The 20,473-nt window shown below is 45.5% G+C and overlaps 1 protein-coding gene across 1 annotated transcript in view; it reads right to left on the bottom strand.

The window, feature by feature from the left end:
* Positions 1 to 1,703: 1,703 nt before the first annotated feature.
* The window catches only part of arhgap39 (Rho GTPase activating protein 39), a 45,076-nt gene continuing 26,306 nt past the window's right edge, over positions 1,704 to 20,473 (bottom strand). Inside the window, exons 3-11 of the mRNA XM_040183987.2 lie at positions 15,526 to 16,816; positions 10,524 to 10,688; positions 9,344 to 9,529; positions 8,391 to 8,604; positions 6,275 to 6,348; positions 5,226 to 5,425; positions 4,891 to 4,982; positions 4,559 to 4,728; positions 1,704 to 2,242 (exon numbers count right to left, since the gene is read on the bottom strand). Coding sequence (XP_040039921.1) covers positions 2,048 to 2,242; positions 4,559 to 4,728; positions 4,891 to 4,982; positions 5,226 to 5,425; positions 6,275 to 6,348; positions 8,391 to 8,604; positions 9,344 to 9,529; positions 10,524 to 10,688; positions 15,526 to 16,816 — 2,587 coding nt within the window. The 3' untranslated portion in view covers positions 1,704 to 2,047. The remainder of the gene's footprint in view (positions 2,243 to 4,558; positions 4,729 to 4,890; positions 4,983 to 5,225; positions 5,426 to 6,274; positions 6,349 to 8,390; positions 8,605 to 9,343; positions 9,530 to 10,523; positions 10,689 to 15,525; positions 16,817 to 20,473) is intronic.

Raw genomic sequence — 20,473 nt, 5'->3', positions numbered from 1 at the left:
GGACGCTGTGGGGTCAGGTGGGGTGGCAGGATGGCCCCTGGGTTTCTTTTCTGGCACTTCTCAAATCCCTCTCAGGAAGTATGAGCATGCTGTGTCGCGTGTGAACGTTAAGCTTGGGGCCTCAGTGATTTTTCTTTGCTTCATGGAGGCAGGACCAGATTTCCTTAAGATTACTCAATGCTGAAGATTACATGGCTGTAGATAACAAAAGCAGTTACTATTCAGCACAGTATTCAACACTGAAATAACTGATGTTCACTGAGGGGATAAATCAGGAGAGAAGTACAAATGTTTTCTCATAGACTTCTATAGGACCAGAGGAGTCGCCCCCTGGTGGTCAGTAGAGAGAAAGACGTTTGTAAGTTTTAATCTCAGCATTGGCTTCACTCTGCGGAAGTGTTGTGTAAGCGTTGTTTTATACGGAAATTAGAAGCTTTCACACATTTAAACAAGGCTGGCCAGATTCCTTGTAACGCTTTAATCTACAAGTAAGCAAGTATTAAATTAGCGATGCGTAGTCATTTCAATTTGAACTATCTGTACTCATTGAGGATATTTGGATGCCACAGACGGCTTTGATGATACTTTTCTTTTACCAGGGATGAGGTATCGACTCAAATCTAGTAGCAGTTTTAGTATTTTTAGACTATTTTCTCACTTGCTGCTCATAATCATTCTTTATATGATGAGAGGTAGTTTATAGTCTTATTCGCTAGTATTGTGGAGAATATGTCTATGAACTCCTCCTGTTGGGAGCCAATGAGCTTCGTGGCTTTACTGCAGCTGGGTGTTATTACAGGTGTGAAACAATCCCACTTAAAGTCTGTGGGTATAAAGAAAATCAATTTGGTTATTATTAATTGAACTCAAAACTCTCAGCATTAAAGTGTCCAACTAGTGTGGTTTTTCCTCTTTGTGGGGACTTTTGCTCACCTGATGGGCTTCAAAAAGTACCGCAGTACAGGTAAATCGTGTACTATTGACATTTCATAGTGTTAAGCTACTGAACGTTTGCACTCAGCAAAAACAAAGATCAGGGCCATAGAATATAAATTAGACTTTTATATTAGACTATGATGGACTTTTCTGAATTGAACACAACCTACTTAATATCTTGAATTAAACTTTCACCGCAGTTCATGCTAAAGTCTCTAACAACTCAACATGGAGGAAGAGTTGGAGCCTTGAAGTTGAAACCCAACTGCAGAGATTTGGATTCCCCCTTTCCGATGACTGAGTTGCCCACAGAGCTTTATCCCCTTAAACATGGAGGCGGCTTCCCCCTCGCGCCTGGTATCTGACACGCTCAGACCGCACGGTGCAACAAGGTTTTACATCTTGTGGAAATCTGGTGCCCAACCCTCTGAATGCATCGCTTGGCCCGTGTACAGTACGTGTACACCTGTGGTCGGAACATGTGTGTAATATATGTTTGAATGAACAGATCATACGTCTCGCTGACATCGTGATGGCGTGTTAGGTGGAATCCCGGAAAGGCAAGACCTCCAATGTACACGTGTGCATGAGCTGATGTTCTTTGTGCCAATGCGTGTGTGTTAAAGCCCGGGAAGACCAAAAGCACAAGCAGTACATAGAAAACAAAGAAGCGGGATTTCAAATGACCCTTCAGGTCCTGAGCTCTGAGTGTGCCGGTGACAACAAACACAGTGAAATGATGAGATCCCTGCTAAGTCCTTCATTCTGTACGTGTATACTGTATTGATGCATGTGAAGGCACACACAGTACTGGAAACCTTGGAACTCCAATACTGTGTGTATGTAAATGTCAATTAAAGGACTACATTGACAGCAATAGAAAAGGAAAACAGCTGGTTCGACTCTAAATGTCCTGTGGTGAAACTCCAAACAAGGCAGTTTTGTTCCTGAAAAGTAAACATGTTGGAGAGGCAAAGGTGTTCACCGAGCGGCAACCTGTGTGTACGTATTCCTGTGCTGGGGGAGTGTCATGGAGGGGGTTAAAGGGAGCGTAGGGGAGGCTAAAGTATGGACAGTGTGTGTGTGTGTGTGTGTGTGAGGGTGAGGGGGGCTATAGGATCCCGTCCATGAAGCTGGTGTCCAGCCGCTGGATGAGCACGCGGATGAAGGACATCTCCTTGCGGGTGTTCTCGAAAATCACCCTGGGGTCGTCGGACTGGCAGCGCAGACAGTTGGGGGCCATGACCATGGCCAGGTTGTTGACGTCCATCTTGGTGATGGTCACGTTGGCAGATTGGGCAAACACCTGAGCACGGCAAATGCAAAACAGGAGTCGGACATTTCATTTTTCAAGGTTTGCTGCTCCGGTATTTTCAACTTTAGCCATTTTGATCTCAAACATAAACTGAAACATGATTAAAGGTCTTTTTGTGGTCCACAGTAGCTGTTTGTGAGCATTTGTTCAGTGTTGATTAGCATGACTTTTGCGGATGCAAACGTGCCAACATTGATACAAACGTTGGTTTTGCATGAAATACGGAAATACTTGATATTTAATCTGTGATTCAAACATGTGCTGGTCATGTGCTGTCCCAACAGGAGTGTGCACCTCAGTGCCTGTACACGGCTGGTCCGCCGTTCCGCTGCAGCTGACTGCGAAACATTTTGCCTGAGTGTTAAAGAAAACCTTTTTATTGTTCAATATATATTTGCACGATGCGAACAGAAAAAACAGTGCACACACACTGCTGAGTACAGGGCCACTGCCATGCAGGCACACAGCTTGGTGAGTTGAATGGTTTTGGGGAGGATCGTATGAGTTGATTTTATGGGTACAATGCCGCTTGTTTTTGAGCGCTTCTGCGTCTTTACGCGTCGTTGTGTCGACGCACTCGCTTCAATTCATGGTTCTAAAAGTCTTGCGTGTGTTGCAGAGCAATTCACCGCCAGAACAACAGGTGGAGTAACGTGTTTTGTTGAAGACGACCTAGAGAGTCACGTCTTTGTGTGTGGAAGTCGTTGGTTGGTTTATTTATTTATCACAGACTTTATTGCCCCGTGCATCCACACTGCTGCTTTTCATCGCGGACACATTTGTCCCGTATTGTCCAACTTTGTTCCCCTCGACCGGCAAACCGACGTTTGTGGAGATCTCCCTCCATGAATCAGAGGCCATGCGCGCGTCCTCATAGTCCGCCAAAGACGGCTTGTAGAAGCGGTCATATTTACGCATTTATACAAAAGCTCTTCAATCTGATCCGTTCTCTCGTAAACATTCTTGGTTTTAATAATGGCCGTATCGGGCTATGAAAACGGAAATGTGAGACTTCGTAAAGGACATAGTTAGCAGACCAATCGCAGCCTTGAGGGCTGCAGGAGGCTTGCGTAGAAAAATGGGTCGACGCACGCAAGGAGGTGTGAAAAGGCACGCAAGGGACACGCAAGCGGGTATTGCGTCTGTGTGTCCTTGTGTCTCTCTGAAAACGCAGAAGCATAAACTAGCCTTTAGTTTAGGTACATTTCATTCAATACTTAACATCCACAGCTGACTGCTGTTAAGAGGGTCACAAAAGAACAAAAGGAACTGAATCTCTTTGTCACCATCTTCTGTATGCATAGATACAGACCATGGCTACTCTGTTTCTCCTGCATGGAAACAATGGTTCATCAGGACAATGATTGGAAATTAGCATGTGCTGCTCACAGAATTAAATGATTGCGTTCAAAGAAAATAGATGAGGAGGTTTCTTAGTAGATTTAGGTTTAATGTGCCTCTGGATGATACACAAGTAGTAAAATGTTCACTGGGAACTATGTCTACTTTGGTACAAAGTAGTTGCTGCTATTGACCAACCATTAAATTCACTTAATTTTGTATTTCAAAAAATGACAGAGACAAATAATAACTGTAGTGTCCATTTGTCCTTGGGGCCAATAAAATACTATGTCAAAGGGCCACTGACGCACCTACTGTTTTGTTTCTTTCACCCAGCAAGAGAGCGGATTGTCCGGGCGATATTTTCCTTTTGTTTCGCATTCATTCCACAGAAGGCCAACAAACACATACAATATAACTTGTGCTGCTCTGGCTAAAAACTATGTGTCACCCAGGTGCATGCTGGTCCTATACCTGGCTATGCCCTTAAATAACCTCCAGGTGTCGTCCAATTAACCAAACAATTAACCAAAACTATGCATACAAAAAATGATTAAACTAAATTAACTACAAAAACAGAAAAAGCTATCTTGATATTATATCAACATAAACAATTAAACAATAATAAATAACTAAATGATAACTACAAATGAATAGCTCCCACAATAACTGATATCAGTGAGAATATGTGTTTTTCTAGTCTCCAGTCTCAAGTCATTTAGGTTAATAACAGCAGTCCTGTTCTACTTCAGCTCCACAGTTCTCCCTTTTATCATTTCTAAAAGTGAGCATTGTCAAAAGTCATGACTTCATTTTTATATTAATTGGGTTTCAAGTCACAAACACGATATACACATAAGCAGCCTTATTACTGGAGGACTGTGTCTTTGCTTTGTGATTACATTCAGTGGGCTGTGGCTTCACACTGCGTGTGTGTGTGTGTGTGTGTGTGTGTGTGTGTGTTACCTGGAGGAAGCGGATGAGGTAGCAGAGCACCAGTTTGTTGATGTGCGGCAGGCCCAGCACCACGTTGACAGCGGCCTCCGGGTTGTCATAGTGACTGATGCACTCCTCGTAGAACTCATGAGGGATCAGCGGCTCCTCCAGCTCTCTGTACCAGAGCTTCAGCAGAGACGCTGGGGACACGGGGACACAGGGGACAGCGTGAGAGCATTCAACTTATCCACCGCATGTGCATGGCAGCAAGCAGTGTGGTGCCAGAACCAGCTCAGTGTACACAGTGTGCACATCTCAGGCTGTTCAGCAGTGAGTGTGTGTGTGTGTGTGTGTGTGTTAACCTGGGATGTGTGGGTCTTCTAGTCCTGTGGGGATTTTCCATTGATCCACTTGCAGCTTCAGGGCATTAACTTCATCAATGTCCCCTGGCACCCTGGAGGTCAAAGGTTACAAGCTGGTTACATTCCTCCTCTACTCTCTATATTTCTACAAGTCCTGCAGACAGTGGAGGGAGAGAACTGGGTCACACAGGAAAGTGGATCTAATATTTCTGGTGGATGGATCATTAATCAACCCTTCAACGGCATCTCAAGTGTAGATGCTGCCTGTGAGGAACTCCGATTGTGACCACCGACATCGGATTTCCATTTAAGGACTCCCAGTCTCCTCCACTGACCTGAAGATGCCTTCCGTCTGGTCTCCATTGAGGCCTAGGACCTCCTCGGAGAGGCGGGTCTGCACCCAGGGCAGCTGGTTGTCAGGGTAGCGCTCCTTCTGGAGCGCCATCACCTCATCCAGGGAGGAGCCAAACATGGAGGGACTGAAGATGGCATTCCTGGCGTGCTTGATCTCCTCCACGCAGGGCTTCTGCAGGCCCTGAAGAGAGACAGAGGTGTGCATGTTAGCACGGCCAGGCCGGTGAAGGGCAGCCTGGGTGCGTGACAGGTGTGGGTCAGAAAGCAGCGGGATGAAAGTCACACATTCAGATGTCAGTGAAGAACACGGACCCATCCAGAGAACCCGCTGTGCTGCTAGCAGAGAGCGAGATTACTGCAGGCAAACACCTCGGGGTCCTACAAGCAACAAACAATGTCCGTCAGCGACCTGCTGGCGCTCTGGCACTAACAGGTACACGGTGCGCGGGCTGGGAGCCAAGCTGCTACCGGCTGGAGGCGGCACTTGAGATTTGAGTGATTAATCAGGGAAAAAAGCTTTTAAAAGTCCTTGATGCAAAGTATTGAGCAAAGACCGAATACTTATGTGCATGTTTCAATTTCTTTCTTTACTGTATATTTAATACATCCGCAGAAAATGACAAAAGAGAATCTTGAGGAACTGAGGAATCCATATAGGAATCAGGCAGTAACATAATAAAATGTTTAACAAGTGAACTATACATGTATATACACGGTATATAGATGCTGGAGACTGAGGGCAGGCCACTTTCCTTCTACATTGAGTGTATTACCTCCCCGTGTCAGTATTAAACATTTATTTTGCATGTTGGGACACAGGGTCAAACCTGTGACCTTCCCCCATCCCCATAAACACACACACACACACACACACACACACACACACACACACACACACACACACACACACACACACACACACACACACACTGTAGTTTATTAGAAATCAAAAGCACATGTAAAAACTCACCAATAGCCCCAAACAAATAATGAAAGAATATATTTGTGAGCTGTTGATGAAAATGCTTACCTTCTTGGCACCAGTCAGAGCAGCTTTTGTCAGTTTCCTGTAGCAGTATTTAGCATAGCTGCTAATGGCCACTCCTGGAGGAAAACGTATTCAGGCCATTACAAGATATATTTTACATTTTGCATGCATGTTCAGAAGAAACAATTTCCTACAGTGCAGAAAATTTGAATTTGTTAATAAGCACGGGGTCAAAGGTGAAGCGGCACGCAGAAAAGAACCTGTGAGTCATGCACCAGTTTACCACTTAATTAATCAATTTGAACCTAGCCGAGCACAATAAATCGAGTTACCGCTCACAGTAACACTTCTGATTGTTGCTCACACCGACATCCAGTAATTATACCAATAAAAAATATTGCGCTAAGACTGTATCCATTTAAATAACACACGTTGGTGTCTTACATGAGTAAATGAAATATATCAAAGCCCATAAATCATATTTAGAGTTTAGCCTTATTGCTAAAGGCGAGTCAAGATGTTTTTTATGGAAATAAACAAAAGTATTTTTGCGATATTTAAAAGCAATCATCTAAAGAATGGCGCAGACGTGGTCAGCACTTCAATATTTACTTCATTCTTCATTTGAAAGAAACTCCTCACAGGACCAAGACAAGCTAAACAGCACGTGTTGGGTGGCTGCTGTTCTCTCGCTGCCCCTCTAGGGGGCAGCAGAGCACCAGGCACAGAGCAGAAACAGGCCCACCTTGGACCTGCACACAGAAACCCTGATGTCTCTCTTGGCGTCTCCTGCTCGTGGAGGCCGGCTGCAGCTTCCTGTCATTGCAGAGCTTTTTACAGGAACTGATATTCTACACGGGATTCGCCTGGTTGTGTGTCTATATCGGTTTCCTTCTTTTCTGATATTTCATCCTGGAGTTCCCGACAGACTGTACTCTGAGCAGCTAAAATCAATACCCCACCCCGTCGTTTAAATGAAAAAAAAACGACGTATCTGGATGCAGAATGCGTGTAACTGCATTGATGAGCTTGTGGCGGCGGTGGCAGAACGATACGTTGAAATCTGTATCTTTGGCTGGAAGAGACCCACTGGGATGGTGGGAGACTGACATTTGTTATTGAAAAAAATAGTAGTGGACACAGAGCAGCCTCCGTCTACTAAGGAGTGCTCGAGAAATTGTCCACATGTCCCCCGTCAGCTTTAAGGGACACAGTGTCCAAGACCCTGAAATCCTGTCCGGTGTGTTTGGTCTCCTCACAACGTATGTTTCAAAAACTAGAAACCAGTTATATTTCTCTTACCAGCGAAACGAGGGAAGGTTTTGTAATACATGGATCTGCAAAAAGTGTGACAATGCATGTCACGTGTCAAAAACATATCAGTTATTTCATTTGTATCCCTACATTCAAACTTCTGCACTATTGTCGTAGATTGCAATGAGTTTTTATTCCTTTTTATAATATTTAACAAGCACCTTTTCAGGGACTTTCACTACTTTGCTGTAACAGTTGTGTTCATGACATTAAGGAATTACAGTTGCCATCAAAATGATTAAACCCCCATTGCAAATTAGGTTTATGGGCAAAATATACATATGAAGGGGGTTGAATCATTTTCAGACTGCAGTAAATTCATTAAAGTCATTAAAAGTAGCATTTTGTGTTGAATTTGGATAAAACCTTTGTAAAATTAGTTACACTAAACTACTTAAACAATTCTTGTGTAATTTGTTTATTGCAAACAGCTGAGAAATTGTATATTTTGCCAATAAACCTAATGTGCAATGGGGGGTTGAATAATTTTGATTGCAACTGTAACTTGTTTGACTGTTTCGAGTCACTCTCATAGCTCTCATAGTGTTTTTTGGCTGCTGAGTGTTTCAGGAACAAAGCTCTGATAAAAGTGAGAAATCAAATTTTGGAGCAAAAAGGAGAGTAAACATTGCGACTAAAATAGTGATTGACAATGTGTTTCTATGACACTAAATAACCACTGTGGAATATAAACCCAAACCACCATTATTTATCTTCCTCAGCCAAGGTTAAGAAGATTAAATCAACTGGTTTCAACATAATCCTGCGACACAATGTCACTGAACACTTTGGTTGGATGGGAGGACAGTGGCTGCGTGGTGTGGGTGGGGCGCCGCCCGCTCACCCTTGGTGTCGTTCAGAGGGTCCATGTGTCGGCAGATGTAGCCCTCCAGGTAGGTGTGGAAGCGGGGCGTCGGGGGGAAGAAGGCCAGGCAGATGGCCATCAGCTCCCAGCCTCGCTCCAGGCTGTCGTAGCGGAAGTTCTCCGTGGTCTGGCGACACAGCTGGATGTACAACTCGTCCCGGAGACCCTGGTTGCTCCACCCGCGCACCACCACCTGATGGGGAAACATCAGGGCACAGTGGCTGCTGAGAATATTGGACTCGAGGCGTCCGGTGGACTGAGGATCTGCTAGATGTGTCAATGAAGTTGTTCTGCTGGCTCAAAGTGGGCCTCAGTAACAGCTGGATTGGCTACATCAGTACATTACATTACATCAGTACAGCTGCTGATGTTTTCTACCAGGTCAGCATGTATCTCAATATTCATTAGGCATTTTGTACTGAACATTTCTGGGAGAGTTAGGAAGAATATTAGACGTCTTCAACACCTCTGGGATTTAGAATAGGAAATTGGACGTTTACTGTCACGTTAACTAGTCCTGCCAATTCAAACAAAGCTTTGTTGTTTGCTTTCTTATAAGTAGTATTTGGTCTTTAGGGTGCACGTAAACCTCTAGATCCTACGCACAGTTTAACAAACAAGGCCCCCGCGGTTGTAAAAGCTTTCCCTCAAAGTCCCACCGTGAACGAGGACACACAGCTCGCTAAGTCTGGTGCACATTCTGCAGTAGCGCAGTGAAGGACAGTACAGGGATCCTTCAGGCACTGCAGAGCCCGTTGTTTATGAATCCCACACTAGTCCCAAATGAAGCATGAAGCTCACACCTAGACGTCTAATAAGGCTACGCCTGAAGAAGGGTCACACCGAGGACCACTGCTGAGGCCCACCGAGGTGGGACATTAGTGAGACAATGGGTGGGAGGACAGCGGAGTGTTTGGGGCGTTTCCACAGACCTCTAGAGCCACGGCGAGGGAGTCGACCTTGGCGCGGCGGTCGCCCATGAAGGTCTGAATGAGCTTAAAGATGTCCACCGCTTCCCTCTTCACGCTGCGGTCCGAGGTCACAATCATGGGCTTCTTGATGGGCTCACTGCTCCAGGCCAGCATGTTGGCGATGGACACCTTCCGTCTGAACAGACCCTGAGGAAACCGGGCGGGGGATGGAGGGAAACTAGAGGATTAGACCAGTGGCCATTTGATCAGCTTGGATTGTTCTCGTGCAAATAAATCTAGCACTTTATTAGCTTTATTAGCACTTAGGAAGGCAATTACTTCTAGCACGATGCAGTGCGAAGGAAGGCTTTGTTATGTGGATGCATTGAAATCTGTCCCTGACTCTTGTGAGGTGGTTTGAGACACATTCTTGCCAGATGTTAAAAAGGTATAAATTATGCACCGGCCTCTCAAAGACGCATACATAACCTTTACCCCCCCCCCCCCACGTCAGTAACTAAGCGCTCCACTCTCTGTCTCATTTCCTTTATAGACCCTTTTATACAGCAGACAGCTTGACTTGCCAATGGAGGACAGAGCCCAGGGGGAATTATTAACATTCATGACAACGGCATTCCATTTCGGTTAGCCAGCTCGCTGACATCATATACACCTGTGCTTTGGCCATTTCTACACACGCCAATTGGAAGGAATCAAACTGCTGTGGTGTTCATCACGTGGTACAGTGTCCTGAATCTCACCCAAACACCCCTTCCTCCCCCTAAAAAAAGAGGTTGTTTGGTGAAATTGAAATTTTGAATTCAAAACTTGGTTCTGGATGAATTTTGGTCTGGATGGGCAAAATGTTAATACAAACCCCAATCCAAAGGTCACATCAGCTCGCATACTTTGCTCAACACAGTCCCATTGTTTCGGAGGCTGGATCTTGAGGCCAGAAACCAGATGGACCCTGTGTTAAGAGGTTTCCACTCATGTATTATGTTTTGAGCAGCTAAACCTGATTAGTGGTCAGCTGATAACTGAAACCAAGCAGTGTAACCCGGGCAGACAGTAACAGTATTGCTTTCACCTGTACAGTATGAGACATCTGAGCCAAAAGGTTAAGCAGCACACTTATGACGATAGAGATACACATCAAAAGCCCTGTCCCAAAGTCAGAAACACACATGCTCTCAACTACCTGCGTGTGTTTGTTGAAGTGCTTGGACGCCCAGTTCTCGATGTCCGTCTCCGAGGAGGGCTTTCTCAGGGTGAACTCTGGGAAGATGCCACAGCTGGCGCTCGGCATCATGTTCCTGGCATTTCGGCTGGCCTCAAACTGGGCGCAGGCTCCGAGGTCCTCCGACTGACGGGTGGAGATACGGAGGAGAGAGGAGGCAACACAAAATGTCAGTCATCTCTGCTGCCGCGGACCTTTGAGAGCGGAGAGCTTCTGTCGCGCTCCGAGGGAGCCGGCTGGGATTAATACTGACGCGTTAATACGTAAATATGCAACAAACAAAGAGGCCCTTTATACCTTGCGTCGTGATGAAAATCTAAATCAAAAGGAACAGTTGAGGACCAACAAAAGAATTACGCACCTAAAGTCACTCGAATGCATCCAATAACATGATTGCTACAAGAGCCCATATATACTGTGTAGAAGGCAATAATCACAAAGGAAGTACCATACAAGTATAGGGTTGCCATGGAGACGTGGTTTTTGAGGATTCGTTGTGTTGTATTTTGGTAAAAGGTCTTTTGTGGTGGTAGGCGGTTGCGTTTATCGAACTCTTCATGACCAGTTTGGATATTAGATGCAAAGGTCCAGTGTGTAGGACGCCGAGTGCGAAACCAGGGGTTGCTGCTAGAAAAATATGTATGTAGATATGATGGGCTCATGGCAAGATACCCAAAACATAAGGACTCCTATTACAGGGTATTATATACTAATAAAAACATAAAAACAAATATTGTAGTATTATTGCTATTTCATTGATTGAATAATTTGTTCTTTATATGTATTAAGTTCTTGGCGTACTGGTCCCAGTACGCCAAGAACTGGTGATCTACTGGGATTCTCACGCACAACCATCTCCAGGATTTATAGAGAACGGTCCAAAAACAGAAAGTATCCAGTGAGCTGCAGTTGTGTGGACGAAAATGCCTTGTTGGTGTGAGAGGTCAGAGGAGAATGGACAGACTGGAGATGATAGAAAGGCAGCAGGAACTCAAAGAACCACTCGTTACAACCAAGGAATGAAGAACACCATCTCTGAACGCACAACACGAGGAACCTTGAAGAAGAGGCTACAGCAGCAGAAGACCCCACCGAGGACACTAATGTCTGCTAAGACCAGGAAACTGGGCCTACAACTCACACAGGCTCACCACAAAGGGACAGTAGAAGATTGTAAAAACGTCGCCTGGTCTGATGAGTCTCCATTTCAGCTGAACAGCTTCCCAGAGTAAACATGAAAGCATGGATCATCCTGCCTTGTACAACGCTTCAGGCTGCTGGTATAATGGGGGGGGGGTATTTTCTTGGCACACTTTGGGCCCCTTAGTACCATTTGAGCATTATTTAAATGCTGCAGCCTACCTGCGTGTTGTTACTGACCATGTCCACCCCTTTATGACCAGTGCACCGTCTTCTGATGGCCACTTCCAGCAGGATAATGCATCACGTCACAACGGTCATTTCATCTCAAACTGGTTTCCTCAACGTGACAATGAGTTCACCGAACTCCAATGGCCTCCACAGTCACCGCATCCCAATCCAATAGAGCACATTTGGGATGTGGTGAAACGGGAGATTTGCATCATAGATGTGCAGCCGACAAACCTGCAACAACTGCGTGATGCTATCGGGTCAACATGGACCAACACCTCTGAGGACAAATTATGGCAGTTGTAAATGTAAAAGGGGGTCCAACCTTTTACTAGCAAGGGGTTCCAATAACGTATTTGCATGGAGATATATATATAATTATATATTCGGTGTGTGTTTATGTACTGGTATTTTCTATACCAGTTTCTATTTCTACTTAATACATTTACCCACTATTTGTGGTTGACGACTGCCGACAGCAGCGGTACGTCCCATGTGCTTGCTTATGCATTGTGGGAATTGAAAGTGATGCTTTTCGGAGAGCATCAAAATCCTCCTAACGAGAGCTACTTTTTATTTTAAAATGATGCTTATTCATAACACATATTAGGATAATTTGCTCTGTGATTAGCAAATGAAATGATTAAACGGTTGACCTGTCCGTTGGTTCTGTCACACTCCTGTATAATGCTGGCGGCCATTTCAACTCGTCGGGAATTAGTCTTTCTCAGTTAGTGATTAAAATGATTGTTTGTTCGAGTCCGCTCAGCAGATTCCTCGCTTCACACCCCCATCGCTAACCCCAAGCGTTGCTGAATTTGAAAAAGAAACGCAAAGCTGGTGAAATAAAATGGTGGGAGCCGACAGACAGAAACGGGAGCGACAGCCTATTTTCCTCTCGGCTAAGTGCTTCTCAGCCTTCTTGGAGGACTGGCGTGAAGCAACATGTCATCAGAGCGACCGGTGCTTGTGTGTTCATTTCATGTCCCCTTTCTTTACATCACACCTAAACAGCTGTTTCTGCGGAAATACAGATTGGTTGCATCCCAGGCAAATCCACAGTACTCTCTACTGGAACTCATCGTCACCTCCCACGCAGTGACACTTTGACAGATCTAATCAACTGTGATGGAGACATCGTGGTGTTCCTTTGGTGCGCTGCCCGGAGCCTCGTGCCATTACCATGTGTGCACTGCTTGAATTGGCTTGACCAGTTTAAAAAAACACACAGCAGCATTTGGGTATGGAGGACAGAGACTTAATCACTGATAAATAATAAAATGCTAGAATGAATGTATGAATAGAGACAAGAATAAACAAATCCATTTTGAAATAATAAAAGAATAAATAAAAGAATAAACATGAATTAAAGTTGACACCTAAATAACCATTAAATAAATCTATTACTACATTTGCCTGTATGTTAATGGGCTATTGTGTCTCAGCATCTTGAGAACTGTACGTTTCTGTTTAAACGTTTAAAGCAGCATAACAGCAGTTGTTTAGCTAAATACTGTTGTTCAAAGTGCCAACATACTAACGTTAAATGAAACTGAACTAGGCAGCTACATGGAGTTCACTACTTTCTAATTTGTTTAAACTCCACGGCCGCACAGCGTCACACCCAGTGGATGGGGGGTCCGTACAATGAAGGCAGAAGGCAAACTGATGTTGCAAATATTTTCAGTGTCATTTGAGAAAAAAATATCAGTTGAAAAGTTCACTGAAGCCTGTTTATTAACAGTTTTGTCATTAGCATTATGTTTACTTTTGTGTTATTCCTGTTAGAAATGTGAAACAGAGTTTAGGAAATAAGAATCTTCGAAGCGGTTGACTTTCCCTTGCATCATACAGTCGCTGACACAGGCATTTCTCCTATTAAACTCACACATTTATTTATGGATTTAGTTCCATATTTATTTCAGCATTTATTCATTCTTTTAGTTATTCCAGCATGTATTTCAGCATTTCAGCAATATTTCTGTATTTATTTCAGCCTTTATTTATACATTTATTTATCTATACATCTATTTTAGCATTTACCTATTTATGCCGGTATTTCTTTCATACATTTATCCAGGCCTTTATATATACTTAAGTAATTTTCTGTCTTCCCTATTGGGGGGGCACATATTGTAAAATAGTTCTTGCCACTTCCGCTTTCGCCTTATAAACCAGCAGGGGGCTTTTATTGTGAAGCCGCTAGAGCAATCACAGTGGAACTATTTATTAGCAAAGAATTGCTCAGTGCAAGCACATATGGAAAGTGACAAAAACAATCTCACCTTAATGTCAATGAAGCAGCTTCTCGGCCCTCGAATAGGGGCACGTAGACTAATAACCTTGGAAGTGGAAAGTTTATGAAAGCTTCCTGCTTTGTAACGCGTTTGCTGGTTAGGGTTGTCAGATATCGGTTTGGTCTCAAAACGTAACATTGGTGAGCCGGAGGAGAACGAGCTATCTAGTCGATTAGACGGCCATCAGTCTCTCTTCACGGCGAGCTACGACACTTTACAACGTGCTAAAGTGACAACGAACATTTCTTTTAGAAAACAGTTCCACATTTGTTTTCCCACTACTCTCCCTCTCTCTCTCTGTCAGATGAGCTCCGGTCATTAGAGCGAGTTTGCCCTGTTGCCATGGGAATATTGATGTTCATATTTCCATTTTCGCAAAGCACTTTCAGTCTGAGCATCCACTTCTCCTTATGCTTAGGGAGTTCATGTTGTATAAAAGGATCGTGGAGCCATTTAAGTGCTGGATGTATTATGTATTATGTGTCTAGCTAGGGAGGACTTTTTCTTTGTTCACCGGATAGTGGTGTATCATTCAAACATTGTGAAAACAGGTACAAAAACCACATTTGAACATCCTTTGTTTTACTATTCTCTGTGTGAGTATGTGTGTGCAGTGAAAGGGTCTCACTGGACCAGGCGGCAGTGTGACTGTTACATAAGCCCAGCTGAGGCTGAGCAGCCTTAAATGAAACACCGATGACTTTATAACAGACTGGAGATGCACTGCTGGTGTGTGTTGGTGTTTCATTGACTAGCTTGGGGTAAGGCTTCAGCTTTACGGCTGATCAGCTGCTCTCATTTATAATTCAGATTATACAATGACCACAGCAGTTCTCCAGAAAGAAATCGTTCAAAGACATCTTACAATCTGGATCCATACCCACACGTTGTCAAAAACCACAGCAGTGTTGTAGGATTTACATATGACCTACACTATGTTAATCAATAACATACGGGACCTTAGAAATTCCTTTATTCATCTTTAGGAAAGTAACATTTCTAAGTAGCCAGAGAGCAGAGACTACTTCATAATAATCTGATGGGTATTGATATCCAAAAACAATAATTGTGGTTTATCAAAAGTTGGGTCTTATTTTGGTAGTTTTATCTATTCTATTAAAATGTGATCTAATGTAATTCTCCTCATCAAAGTAATAGCGTTGCACAAAATGACCACAATAACAAATTAGAGGAAAATCATGATCAGAGGTGTGGTATGTAAAAGAAATAAGACCTAAATTGTAATTTTGCTGTAGTCCTTAATGTGGACACAGACTCCCAGCATGCAGCTGTACCTGTGAGGGGTGGAGGTAAGGCTCAGGGGAGGCCAGGCTGGTCTGGACGGAGAGGCTTTTCTCCAGGAGCGCCTGGGGGAAGCCCAGCCGATCGAAGGTGCTGCGTTTCCAGTGGTGGCCGTCGCTCTGCGCCAGCGCCTCGTCCTCGCTGAACGCCCTCACCACCGGCCCCGGCAACGGCAGAGGCAGCGCCCCGTCACTCTCGTAACCGTCTTTGCAGCTGCCGCCGTGGGCCGCCACCCCGCCGCCCTGCCCCGAGTCCCAACTGCTCCTCTGTTTCATCACCTGCTGGGCCTCCCACGCCAGCCTCGCCTGGGCCAGCATCGCCTCGGACGCCGTGCCCGCCAGCTCCCCTTCAGGCCCCACGCAGCGCGCCAGCTCCTGGGGGAGGGACGGCTTGCGGCTCTTGCGTTTGCGGTTACCTCCGGGGGAGAAAGCCCCAGGACCGCCGGTCGAGGAAGAAGAGAGTGAGTGGGTCTGACTGGACGACCAGGAGATGGAGTCCTCGTAAAGCAACCTCTGGCCTCCCTCTCCACTCTCCCCACTGTAGTCCAGCAGTAGGCGGGGGTCCCTGATCAGAGACTGGCTGTGCTGCAGAGTATATGACCCCCCGTACGAGCCACCATAGCCCCCCGTGGTGCCGTAGCGCAGCAGGCGGTCAGCGGTCTTGAAGCGGGGGCTGGAAGATGATTGCTCAACGTACACTAGCTGCTTGACGTACTCCTTCCCCACAGGACTGTACTCCAGACTCTGGGTCTTTTCTGGACACTTCTGATGGGTCAAAACCAGCTGGCCGTAGGGCGACTGCGCCTGCTTGGGGGAGTGGTAGAGGGGGGCCGAAGACTTGCGGGCAGGTGACTTGCCGGTGCCGTAGAAGGCGTCGGAGAGGTGCATGTCAGTGGGCGGTTCCTCGTAGATGGGAGGGGGCTGGTACTCTGACGGCGGCTCCTCGTACAGCGGCGGTTCATAGCCGTAGCGCGGCGAGGGGGGCTGGGAGTCGGCTGAGGAGCGGCGGTGGGTGCCTGTGCCGCCCAGCTCGGCCCGCTTCAGGAAGGGGGACTGGCGGCGGTCGGTGTAGAGGACGGGCGAGCCATCGGGTTCCGGTGGCGGATTTCCTCCCGAGGAACGGCGGGTGCGTGAGGTGGTGCCCCCTCCAGAGGGAGGACCGGGTGTGGGCGGGTCGCAGGGGGAATAACCGTTCCCCTGGTGGGCCAAGAAGCTGGGCTCTCTGTCCGTCACCTTGATTAGCATTCGCTCCTTGGTACCTGTGTTCCACCTGAAGGGAGAAGTTCTGAGAGCAGAAGACAGACAGAAGAATAAGGGTCAGGTGGGGGGGGGGCGATGAAGAGACATTCACACCACAGGACATGGCAGTTTTAATATCGTATCCTTTGTGCCAACTGGAATAATCCTCTACACTGGTTGAACTTTTCAACCAGTTATGTTATCCACATACATTCAACTGTTTACACGGATTACAACTTCAGTTTTTTAATTATATTTAACCATTTGAAATCCAGGCTGAACTTGCTTTCAGGTGTTGATGGTCTTTGTGTAGTAAAACCCCAAACCGCGCAGTTCAAAACCATTTTCTTGTCATCTTTTTATCTTGTTTGTTTGTTCACATTCATGAAGTTACTCCTCTCGCAGGCGGCTTGTTTGTCAGAGAACAGCTCGCTGGAGAAGGGGGAGTGGGAGGATGTGGGCGGGGGGGGGGGATGCTGGAACAAGAAGCAAACTGGCCGCGAGGGACGGAAGTGTGACATCGATTGCAGTATTTGGCCGCCCCTCCGTTTCCAAAGACTGATCCCCGGGGCCGGCGCTCAATTGGTGGCAGTGGGAGTGTTTGCTTGTGAGGGGTGCGTGAGTAGGGGGGGGGATTAAGCATTACTGGGCTGTGCTGGCATCTATTGATCCACTACTCTGTCTTCCTCCGTTCATCAAGTGTCCATCCATCCCCACCTGTGTGCCCTGCTCAGCCTCTACTAATCCTTAATCAGCCTTCATTATTCACGATCAATGACCTTCCAATCGATTTACTCTTCCAGACCGTCTCGACATGCGGATGCTTCCTCCTAATCTTACTTCTCCTCACCAAGAAACTCATTCAGACTGCAGTCGGTGACGTTTCACCAAAGGTGCCGTCGCATCCCAAAGTGAGTCCGTGTCGATTACGTTGCCGGTTATAGAAGTCGGCACCTCTATGCCGTACACAAACACGCTCACCTACTGCCAGGACAAGTTATGATACCTTGCAAACAGAGTTTCACTTTTTGTAGACTCAACTACAAGCTGGTATGAGAACAGGCCGAATGGCTAAACCGATCTGTTCTATTTATCCTGTTCCAGGCCTGAAGAGAAGCTGTATTCTGATTATTCAGCAAACACCGAAAGGTTCCCAAAGGTTTGCCTTTGGTCAATGTTGGTCAAACCCCTCTGGAAAACCAGCCTTCAATAATCCATTACTATCAAATGAATTATGAATCAATAAGGACGTGAAATTCATGCTTCTAGAAAGTGGTTTAGGAAAAAGTTATGTATATATATGTATAAAAATGAAATGTCAACAAATTTTATCTACTGATAAAAATGTCTGTTCTTTTAATAAAAGGGAATCCAAATAAATAATGGTTTTGCTCACAGATAATAACGGCATAAGAACAAGCATTCAGTACATTCCCCAGCATTCTGCATGAAAACAGACTACGCCAAACAACATCCCTTCCCCTGTGCACATTTATTACAGTACCTTACATAAGTATTCACCCCCCTTGGACCTTTTCCCCATTTTGTACTGTTACAAACTGGAATTCAACGTAGACATTATACATGCAGACAGGTGGCCCCTAATCACTGATTATGTGATAGCAATTGGTAACACCAGATCTTTGTGGGGGGTTTATAGTAAAGGGCATTAACACATATGCGCTCAACACTTTTCAGATTTCTATTTGTAAATTATTTTGAAATCCATGTAAACTTTCCCAGACTTCCAGAAGATGGACTATTTTGTGTGAAATACATCTCAATCTGTGGCTATACCATGACAAAATGTGGAAAGGTCGAAAGGGGGTTGAATACTAATGGAACTTGCATGACTCATGAGCTCTGAATGTAGCCACATTATCAGAAAGGGGAACATAATACTGTCCCATACTGGGTGGGTCACCAGAGGTTGTCCCGATGTGGTCGCTCGGAGCCTTCTGAGCCTCATGGAATCACAGATCAGAAGAAGCATAATGTCTTCTCCCCACCTTTACACAAAGAACATGCTTATGTGCTCATACATAGAGTTTAATACACAGAGGTTGCGACCTGTCGGCTTCTGCATGCCAGAGCTCAGTTGAAGCTAACGCGGGGCTTCAGCAGTGTCTATTAGAGATTCATCCATCAGAAAATGATTATGTTTGCACAAATGGTATCCGTGTTTAAAATTGATGCATTTATCAATGGAAACTGTTTCTCAATGTGGATAAGAGTGATACAGAGATGCACAATACTCCAGCGAGACAGAATACAGAACATCATTTGCACTCGTTGCAACATGAAAAGGCTTCATGTGTATCAGGATTATACACGTCCAGACCACATGGTATCTGTGACTCTGCTGGCTGAATGCCCACTGCTGCTCCTGTCTGTGTGCATGTGTGTGTGTGTGTGAGACTGAAAGACTTGGTAGACACTTCACACACAACCAGATCCAATAAGGCATGCGTGAGAGCAGATCTCTAGAGCCATCTGGACTGACAGTCTGCAGCTGTGCCACCAGGCCTCTCCCCACAAACGCAAACACACACAAGTGCAGCATCAAAGAGTGTCTTGGACCTTCCATGAATAATTCCCTTTCCAGAGAATTAAGGTAAAGACTGGATGCAGGAAGCAGAGCTGAGAATGACAACTCGGAATCTTTTGTGCATTTTCACATCAAGCAAAAGTACTTTTCAGCCTCATTGTTAAAAGGTGGACTAACCAAGCCAACGAGGGAGTCACCTCACACACCTCTTTCATTCTTGTGTTGCTCAATATGCTTAGAAATCGGGGACCACCGTCAAGTGTATTACGCTCCACAAGCCAGAGGCCTGACGAGTCTGGGACTTGTTGACCCGAAACATTACAGCCCCTCGCCCGCCATGTTCCTGACCAAAAGAGACGTCTTCTGCCGTCGAGACAAACGTCCTGACAGGGCATCCACTCCTTCTTTTTCTGCTAGGAATTATGGCGGCAGCCATGAGGGCTGCATTGCTGCCATCTGCCCGGCCGCCCCTTTTGTCCCTTCTATTGCGGCATTGCAAAGGAGCGTGTGAAGAAGGAACTATTCCTGAACGTAGTGCATGTGTGAACAGTGCAAATCACTTGCAGTGAATTGCAGCTTTGTACCACAGAGCCATTTCTTTTCATGCCAAAAGGTCTTTGAGGGCTGTTGCCTTCGGCTAGCGGCACAGTGCCTATTCAAGATTCAGTTCTTTAGTCATGCCTGAGTTCATCTGATGAACTGCTTCATCTTAGTCAAACTCGACTTCCTGTATTGTGTCGCATTGTCTCACTCCACACATGGCAGCTTTAAGGGACGTTTTGAGGTTAAATTTGATTGTGCTTGCTAATTTAGGAGATTTAATTGATCTATTTTCTTTCATATTTAATTGTGAAACGTTTATTGTATGAATGAGTTTATTCCAAAGACCACATTGTCGGATCAAATCTTCCACATCAGCATGTATTCATCATACTGTGCATCTCGGTGCTGACGGATTCAGCCGCTGCATTTTAGAGGAGGACAAACACACTCTCTCTCTCTCTCTCTCTCTCTCTCTCTCTCTCTCTCTCTCTCTCTCTCTCTCTCTTTTAATGGGATCCTTGGTAGAGCTGTGTGGAGGTCAAATGCTCCCATCTGTCACAGAGGAGGGCAGTGTGCTCTATAACAGACTGCTCTCCTTAACACCCTTCACTC

This window comes from Gasterosteus aculeatus, chromosome 8, assembly GCF_964276395.1.
Source record: "Gasterosteus aculeatus chromosome 8, fGasAcu3.hap1.1, whole genome shotgun sequence".
Classification (NCBI taxonomy): Eukaryota; Metazoa; Chordata; class Actinopteri; order Perciformes; family Gasterosteidae; genus Gasterosteus; species Gasterosteus aculeatus.
Note: the sequence above shows the minus strand (reverse complement) of the source record. Positions and strands in the feature narration are given on the sequence as shown.